The 10,077-nt window shown below is 33.8% G+C and overlaps 1 protein-coding gene across 1 annotated transcript; it reads right to left on the bottom strand.

Annotated features, from left to right (window-relative positions):
- Positions 1-6,645: 6,645 nt before the first annotated feature.
- On the bottom strand, positions 6,646-9,340 carry LOC104453216 (probable carboxylesterase 12). Its single transcript, XM_010067740.3, has 2 exons — positions 8,800-9,340; positions 6,646-7,245 (listed from the first exon to the last, which is right to left on the bottom strand). The coding sequence occupies exons 1-2, from the start codon at positions 9,259-9,261 to the stop codon at positions 6,760-6,762; spliced, it is 948 nt and encodes a 315-aa protein (XP_010066042.1). The 5' UTR covers positions 9,262-9,340; the 3' UTR covers positions 6,646-6,759.
- Positions 9,341-10,077: the final 737 nt, after the last annotated feature.

Here is a 10,077-nt window from a genome sequence, read left to right on the forward strand (position 1 = left end):
CTTGTTTAAAGTATGTGCAAACCTAATCATGTGTTTTAGACGAAGAGAAGGCGAACATTCTACATCATTGTCATGACGGAGAGGCACTCATTTTGGTGTCATTAAAAACCGCAACTAAGATTTTACAATCTATATTTTATTGCCCACACTTTCTAAAGATGGATACTCCTATGTATCTTCATATGATAGATGTTAAAGAACTAGAAATATTTCAAGGAAAAAATAGATGCCTTTAAACAATATTATTGTGTGTAAATTATTTGATATTTGAGGTATTGATTTCATGGGACCCTTCAAACATTTTTATAGGAATTTATACATTTTAATGGTTGTGGAGTACGTGTCTAAGTGGGTAGAAGCTATAGCATTGCCAACAAATAATGCTAAGGTTGTGGTCAAATTCTTGAAGAAAAACATTGTTATTTGATTCGGCATTCCTAAGGCAATTATAAGTGATAGGGAGACACATTTTTACAATAAATAGTTTGAAGCACTTTTGAGTAAGTACGGAGTCATGCATGAGGTTGCAACCCTCTATCATTCTCAAATTAGTAGTTAAGTAGAGGTTTCAAATAGGGAAATCAAGAATTTTAGAAAAAAAAAAAAAACAATGAAGTCTCTAGGAAAGTTTGGTCAATGAAACTTGATGATACACTTTGGGCTTATAGGATAGCGTTCAAAACTCCAATCAGGATGTCTTCTTTTAGGCTATTGTTTGGAAAGGCTTGTCATTTACCAGTGGAATTAGAGCATAAAGCATATTAGACATTAAAATTTCTGAATTTTGACATGCAGTGTGTAGATGAAGAAAGATTATTGCAACTGAATGAATTAGAGGAATTTCACAATGATGCCTATAAAAATTGTAAGTTGTATAAAGAACATACAAAAAGATGGTATGACAAGTACATATTCATAATAGTGTCCAAAATTGGTTAAAAAGCTTTACTTTATAACACTCGTCTTAAACTTTTTCTAGGAAAGTTACAATCTCGATGGTTTGATCTTTTCACAGTCACACACATGTTCCCATACGGAATAGTTGAAGTTACACATGATACCGAGGGCACATTCAAGGTTAATGGTCAACGTTTTAAACCCCACTACGAAGGTGGTTACAATAAGTAGACAACCACTATTGAACTTCATTCTCCAAAATAGTGACATTTGAGATAATTTGACTGAAAACTATAAAGCAAGCGCTTCTTGGGAAACAATCCAAGCATTTTCATTATTTTTTTATTATAAAGTTTACTTTTTGCAAAAAAAAAAAGGAAGAAAAATATTAATTTTTCTCTGTTTTATCTAGGTTAATTTTTTTCTTGAGGGACCACATTTTAGGAATTTAGTCATCAAGGCCATCCATGAACACATCCTACAACTAAAGGAGTTTTCTTGTTCCTATTTTTCTTTTTTGCATTGAGGACAATGCGTCATTCAAGTCTTTAGGGGGGGAAGGGAAGACAAAATTTTTGCTGTTCTTGAAATTTCTTTCACGATTGCATTCCTTGTTGTGAATTTTTTCTATTCTTAGGAAAATTCAAATTTTGTTTGAAAACTTGCAACTGATGTGTGGTTAATTTTAATTATGATTATGTCGATCCACTTACTGAGTACTAAAAGTCCTTACATTTTGAATTGTGTGTAAATCTAGAGAATATTCATGTAAAGTATGTGATTTTCTTAGGTCTTGCCAAAATCTTAGAATTTGTTTGATTTTTTGTTAAGGAGAAATCGTAAGTGACATCTAATTGAGAAAATGATTTAGGTAATTTTTGGATCGATTGAACCTTTCAAGCCAACCCTATTTATTTGCCCCTAGTTACCTTGATGGGATGAGTTCTTTTTGTTTCTCTTTGTGATGATAAATGACCTACTTAACTCAGTGGTTAGAGTATTGCTTTCATACGGCGGGAGTCATTGGTTGAGTCTTAATTATTATTCAATTTTTTATTGATACCCATTTATATATTTAACCTAGTTTTTATCAAATTATATAATTGGCTTATGCCCCATGAACACGTTGATTTTTTTTTTGAGGAAAAATTTTATTTGGAAGAAGTATGGGGCATGAAAAAGAAAAAAATAATTGTTATGGTTGTTTGGGGTGTATCATAAAAAAAAAAAAAATGTTGTTAAGGTTCCCTGTCCAAATTTTAATTGAGTGAGTCTTTTGGATATTCAATAGGTTGGAAATTTTCATGTTATATTAGGAGGGACTTCGGGAGAAACTCCATCATACAACAATTTAAAAAAAAAAAAAAAAAAAGAGAGAGAGAGCAATGAAAAAAAGAAGAAGAAAGAAAGGAATGATGATATGTGGTGGCAAAAAGATTATCTTGAAGGAGTGAAATTAGGGACAATCACATTGCCTTTGATTGGATCCTAGAAATCAATGTGTTGATGGGTGATTTAAGCTTAAAATTACCATTATCTTACCCAAAGCCCAGCCTTACATTACAAACCGAGAAAAAGCCTATTGATTTTTTATTGGATGAATAGCTTACATTAGTGGAGAGAGCAATGAAAAGCAAACCTATAAGATTTGGTCAGAATTATAGAGAATTTTTTAGAGGTTGCATACCAATGTGAATTTATCTAGATCATATATAATTCGAAAAGATGAGGACTCATATACACACTTGGATCACATGGTTAGAATAAGTCTTAACTTATGAATCAATTTCAATATTTGAATGAAATTGGTGTTTTTCTTTGAATTGTAAATTTGAACAATTAATGGAAAAATGTTATGGAGGAGGTTGTTGGCTTAAATATGCATTATATCTTGCTTTTGCTTGAGAATTAGTAAAATGTTAAGTTTGGGAGTTTGATAACTCTATAAAAATGGAGTTATTTTACCTATTTTGGGCAACAAGTAATGCAATATCTATGAGAAAATATTTGGATTTCTTTATAATTATTCGAATTTTTCTTATTTATGCAGCATAATAGATATGGAGAAGATAAGAAAAAAAATAACAAAAATCAGGAATTCAAATCAGAATGCATTGGAAGAAGGATATCAAATCAAGGAATTCTTGATTTTGTTCCCTAATTTTATCAAAAAGTTTTGGTAGATAGATATCATATAAAAAATCATTTGATTTACTCCCTAATTTTATGCGAAAAATAAGCAATTACTTGAAAATAAGGGTCTTGGATGTATTCTATAAATATGAGAATGTTGAGAGCTTAGAGGACATCGAGGGTTTTATTTTAGATCATTTTTCATTATTCTAGAGTTTTTTCAAGTATTTTGAAAAGAAGACAAAAGTAATGACGTAATTCTTGTTCTTTAATTTAAGATGCTGAGTTTAATTTATATTTTCATTTCTTCTTTTGCTATGTTCTAATTTTCTTTTGTTAAGGCTACCATGTAGCTCAATCATGATGATGTGAATTTTATGATTTATGCGTACAAGTGATTCCATTCATATGAGTTATATATTATTGTGCTTAATACTTTTGAATAACTAGCCACCATTTGAATAATCTTATGTACATGTTTGAAACTAAGAAGTGATAATATGCAATTGCTTCTTATAATATATAACCATAAATTAAATGTGGAGAGAGATATACCATATTATTTGTGCAGCTTTCAATGATAAGATGATCCAAAAGACTCATTGTAAATCGAGAATATTAATAAATTTTAATGCGCTTATGTTTATTTAAATTCACATAGAGATATAGTGGATTATTAAACTGAGTGGGTTGGCTATACTTGAGATAGGATAGTAAATAGATTAGAAAATTTCATTATCACATGTTTGATATTGTTTTTGTACGTGTAACAATTTGAAATTTATATCCAATGGTTATGATGAAATCGAATGCTTTAACATATTTATTTGATTGATTTACTGCATTTATTCTCAAAATTTTGCTTTTAATTTTTTTAGTTTTAATTTATTCTCAATTCTCTTTTGATTTGTTAGATAAATTTTAGAATTAATTTATTTTTAGTATATAATTATTTTATTAATCATCAATCTCTATGGGATGATATTCTTTCACATCACTATATACTTGTTTGATACGTTCAATTACGTTTATAATTTTATGAACAGAAACCATGAGTAACTCCTTTGAAATCAAATAGTACATTAATTGGAAAAGTTATCCAAAAAATCACATATTTATTTTTATTTTCTAATTCAATCCTAAACTTTTTATTGTGCCAATTGAGTTTGAAACATTTTCATGATTTGCCCATTGAGTTTATGCGGCCAATTTCAGCTAAAAATTTCTGACGTACATACTGGTTGTTCTATGTAGCATGGCTTATGTTGAAATGGATATTTTTTTAATAACATTTTAAATATTTTTAGATTTTTTTATTTATTTTATTTTCATTTATTTTTCTTTTCTTTTTTCCACTCTAGCTGACGAGGTCGCTGGCCATAGGCAAGGGCTGATGCATCCTCATTGGCCACGGGTGAGAGTGTCAGACCCTCACCCAAATCTAGGCTAAGTCTGACACCCTCACTTATTGGCTAGCAATGGCTGTAATGCCCTCGCTGACTAGAGTTAAAAAATAAAAGAAAATAATAATAAATCATAAATTTGAAAAAGTATTACTAAAATTTTTTGTGTTAGCATTGATATCTATATTAGTGATTTCTAGCTAAAATTGGCCAAATAAACTCAACTAACAAAATGTGAAAATTTTTAGGTCTCAATTAATAATATTAAAAGGCTTAGGACTAAATTGATAAAAGTGTAATAGACTTATAACTTTTTACGTAGTTTTCCCATATTAATATAGGAACTTACTACGGTCAAAACAATACTAGTTTAAAACCTTAGCAATGTTCTAGCATTCTCTAACTTTTTCATCCAAGAAGAAGATAGAGTCATCCGTGAATAGTATGTGAGATAGAATTGGGCAATGTTTGTTTAGCTTTATCCCTTTGATTTTACCATCTCTTGCTTTTTTCATTAATGGCAAGAGGATATTAGCAATTATGATGAACAGATAAGCGGAGAGAGGATCTCCTTATCTAATGCCATGCAACGGCTAAAAGTAGGGCAGCGGTTTAGGACTTAATTGACTTAATTGACCCTTCTTTCATCTTTTGCCTTTTAAGGAGTGTGACCAAAAACTATCCTTGAGCTTTTTCTCTCTACTTTTTCTTTTCTGTGATTTTGAAACTCTAACGCAAAATATATTTAGTGATTGGTGTAAATAATTTATAGTGATATTTTCATCCTTTTATTTATTTAGAATTTTCAAAACTAGTTTTCTATAAATTCTATAACCGTCTTATTTTATTCTACTAGTTTGTAGATAAAATTTTAAAGAACATATTTGAATTTGGAATTATATTCATCACCTCAAAGTTGCAGTTCATATCCCATGGCTTTTTTTTTTTTTGGCTTGAATAATATCCTTGGATTTGTTTCTTTAAATGCGTCAAACTATCTCTAATCCACGTTCCGGTTGCCTATCTTTTCCGAATTGCAATATGTGGCCATTATTCCACTGTCGCTGGTCTAAAGTTTCGGTACTGTCCTACTAGCAACGCTCATAACGTTGCCATTAGTTAATCAATTCTCTTCTATTAATAAGTTAATAACTTCGATATGCAAGAATTTATTTCCAATTTTACGACTTACTATTGAACTGAACTTTGGTTAGCTTCTTACTAGGTCAATAACTTACCACCCTAAGTGTGAGCCTACATTGGTAGAGTAAGTAATTAATTTATCCAATACATCACTAACTCTTGTTATGGAAAAAAAAAAGTTTGGACGAAGTTCGGACTTCCCTCATGCAATGCTGAAATGTTTTGTTTAAGCCCTAATAAAATACTAACTACCCATTGGATAAACCCATCACCACAACCCAACCTCATGTGCAGTTAAAATCTTTGGTTTAAGGCCCTAATAAAATGCCAACCGCCCATTGCATAAATCTATCACCGCAATCCCACTAGGTGCAAGCCGGGAAGTGCAAGACTGGTAAAACACCTAAGGCCCTTCTTTGCATAGTAACCGAGGTTTTCTAAGACCAAAGATAAATTGAAGAATCAAACTTGTGACCTTCAACTTATAAAGCAAGTCTTGTATCACTCATCCAACCACCTAGTTTGTTAGTATAATACTAATTTCAATAGTAAGATCCCACTGCCAATGATAAATTAGTAAACAACTTAAATAACTTACCATTGAATTTGGCGTTTGTAAATTCCTGAAAAAAGTGTTTGTCACTTACTAAAGTAATAAAAGACCTATGTCCGTGAGTTGCTTATTTCAAAGTTCATTTACAGTGACGAGTTCATGACTTGACTGTAACTAATAACTTTTGATTGGACCTGCGTTGGGAAGCTACCAATTTTAATTCTAAGCTTTGTTTTGAGTGATGCATAAGTAGATAACTCACATTCCACTTGTAATTGGCAAATTCCTTACTCCAGGTAAACACTTACTCCATCAATAGTGGCCCTATGTTGGTCACTTATTAGTGCAAGTAAACTACTATTTTCACTGATAAGTTTTTGTTTGAGTGGTAAACTTTCATAAAAGGTTGATAATTGCATTTGATGTTCCTAAGTAGCTAACATTATTGGAATTTGGAGAAGTACCATCAAGGTACCCAGCCAACAAGTTACCAATCACACGATTTTGCTAACAAGATTCAAAATTTACGGAGCATATAAGAAAAATATCCCGCTCGGAACAAGAATTAGCCCCGGATACAGATGAAGCTACGCACAAATAAGCTACTAATTAACAATAATATCTCAGACCCTATTTATCCTCATTCACGAAGGTAACCAATTTCTTCATCATCTTCGCAGCATTATCACAGCTAGGATTGGACAAATGAAAAATATGATCCTCCCCCGGTGCTTCCATCACTTCCACAACTCCACTCCATCCACTCTCACTCAACACTTCCTTGTAATACCAACCCCTCTGTCTAAATATATCCTTTTCAGCAACACAAATCAGGACCCTATTGACATTGAAACTCGAGAGCCTCGGGTCGGTTGCCGGGTTCATTAGCGGGTCATCACACCCCGGGGTCGTCGGGCTCGCCGCGCGCCATAAGTCCCTGATCAGGGACCTCTTCTTGGGCTCGGTGGTCTCCAAAGGCAATGGTTCGTCGCCCCAGAAATAAGGATGCACCATAATACCGCCTCGAAATTCGATTCCATTTAGCTTTTCCTCTCCCAATCGGATGCCCATGTTGTTAATTATGTTGGCCCCCGCGCTATCTCCAGCCATAAACACCTATGAAGTATTTAGAGAATGTTGTATTAGTGTGTACAGTCATTGCTGAGCATGTACAAGGATACTCCAATAAACAGGTCGCAACAGAAAATTATATTACGTAAATACCAAACATTGTTTCGGAAACCGCCAACTGTTTGCAATTATTCGAGAAGACTCGAGCGACCGATCGATCACTGGAAAGAATGGCAAAACATTATTTTATCTTGTCAATAACAAAGGAAATCCTCACGGCCCAGCCAAAACCATTTTGAAATTCGAACAATCCAGTGCCTATGATGAAACAAATAACCCTCATTAAAAAAAATATATTCTAGGAACAATTCTTGCAATCAATTTTTAGTGTGGCTTTAATTTTTCTTTTTGGCTTATTCTCCTAATTTTAGAGTATGAAATTATCTTTTCTGTATTGAGAACCTCAAATCTTTTAAATTCGTATAGAACTTTATCTTAAGTCGCCTTAACTTTTAGATTGTATCCTACATTTAAGCTGACCTTTTTTTCTATACTTTGGAGGCAAATTGAAACAGGTTTTCTATTTTGGCTTCAACCTCTCTTAATAGTCAGAAGGCTAAGACATTGGACCTATTTCTAAAAGTGAACAAGAGTCTTTATGGCACAATTTCCCCAAAATCTATTTTGTGAAAATCGTTACTGCAAATTTTAAAAGGTGCTCGACAAACTTCAAACAAGTGTAGCACCCTCGCAGCTGTAGCTACATATAGTAGAGATGGGCATGGTGCGCCACTCCGAGTGCTGCAAATTCCCCCAAAAAAAAAGCCCCGCAGGGCATGGCGCAGGCAATAGGCACGAAGGGGCTAATATGCCCCTTGTGCACTTTAATGAATATATATTTATTTTAATCTGTTTGTTGAAAAAATATGAAATATTTTAAATATAATCCTAAGAACCATCTCTTCTCCTTACAAATCGCTTTTGTAGAAGATGCAAGCTTAGACTCTAGGAAAGCAATATGGGCCAATAATTTTCCGTGTGTTTCATCTTCACAATTGTCCCATATTGACCAATTTTGAAAAGGAGCTTGATTAGTTCTTTAGAACCAACCCACGCCGCTATTCTTTTTATAAAATCCACCCATAAGGCCATCTTTCTTATAATACTAATAAGAATAAAAACAATGTCAAATAATCATCTAGAATTTGGAATTATTTCTTTTTGAGAAAAAATATTGATTATATGGTGGGTCCCCACTAGCCCACAAGGCAAAACCGCCCCGTAGGGCACACGGCGGTGACGAAACGGGTTTGGGGACCAAGATCTCCGTCCCCGCCTCGCTTCCTTCTCATCCTTAGCATATAATAGCATTCAAGAAACAGCCTATCCCACTCTTAAGATGTGTTACTTAACATATGTCACCACAAGATACTAGAGACTACACTTCATAGCACAATCATAAAGCCACACCGCAATATTACAGCCACAACTACACCAAACAAAAGACGAATCTAATATTGTGAGTTTGGACGTTGTAACTATTAGCATATATATACCGGCAGGTGATCTAAATAGAAAATGAAGAACGTTCAGGATCACCTTCTTGAGATTGGCATGAGAATTCAGCCAGTCCTCCGGGCCATTTCTGGTAGAATGAGAGGCCACCCATTTGAGGGTAGTCCACGAATCATCATAAGCTGCTGGAAGCGGATGCTCCGGTGCCCTTCTATAATCGACGGAGATGGCGATGATGTTGGCCTCCGCGACTAGGGCATTGAGATAGTTGTGGTAAGTCGGCGACTGTGCCGATTCAATTATGAAGCCTCCTCCGTGAAAGTATACAAGCACAGGGAGCTTTTGTAGAGAATCGGTCGCAGCTTTTGGGATGTAAAGTCTCACGGAGACGGCAGAGTCCGGTGAAATGGCAACATCTTTCGATTGGACGCCGGTTTTCTCGTCAAGTGACGGAGGGACAGTTTCCGTGCCCAGAAGTCTCTCCACTCGGCCATCCTTGTAGATCCTTGCGTAGGGAGACATATCATAGAGCAGTTCTGTGTCCATTGAGTTTTGAAGTAATATAGAAGCAAGTTCACTATAGAGGATGAGAAGAAAGAGAGTCGATCAGAAGTTTATATTGAGTTTTTGCATTCATATGCTGGTTTTTATATGCCCTACGCACTTGCCTTGTCTTGTTGATATACACCATCATACGTGGAAAGCAAGAATTTTCATGCGATTGGTGCATGATAAATACGTTTCATGAGATACAATTTTGTTTTATATGGAACGATGACATTGACTGGGTTATAAAATTTGGATAGCAGGCCAGATCACGGAGGTGAGCATTCATTCTTTACTTTTTAGGTTTACCAATTAAATAAGCGATAAAATGTTCTGGTAGCACTAATAACTCAGTCGAGATATGGGGTTTAATTATATGGTTATCATCTGCCAATTTCCACACGCCAACTTCAATGATAGTTCCATTCTTGTCATAAGAAGCCGATTGATGTTTGTCTTTTCTAGACATATACAAAAGATAAAATGGAGTCGCGAATCATGATGTCTATGTATCAACCAATCTAATAAGATATAGCATAATATAACACGGAGTCATTAGTCATGATGTCCAATCGACATATAGTATATGACATTTTATAATAAGGTGTAGCATAAAATAATAGGAAATCATGAATCATGACGTCTGTGTATCAATCAATATATAGTGTTGTTGACACTTGAGGTGCACATAACAAAATTTTTGGAACAAAAATCAAAGTTTGGCCAGAAATTGATTATCAATTTCTATTCATTGAATGAGTTTATGAGCAAAGAAACACGTTTGATAACGACTAAAAAATTTTGTTTTTTGAACAG

Source organism: Eucalyptus grandis, chromosome 7 (assembly GCF_016545825.1).
Source record: "Eucalyptus grandis isolate ANBG69807.140 chromosome 7, ASM1654582v1, whole genome shotgun sequence".
In the NCBI taxonomy this organism is placed as follows: Eukaryota; Viridiplantae; Streptophyta; class Magnoliopsida; order Myrtales; family Myrtaceae; genus Eucalyptus; species Eucalyptus grandis.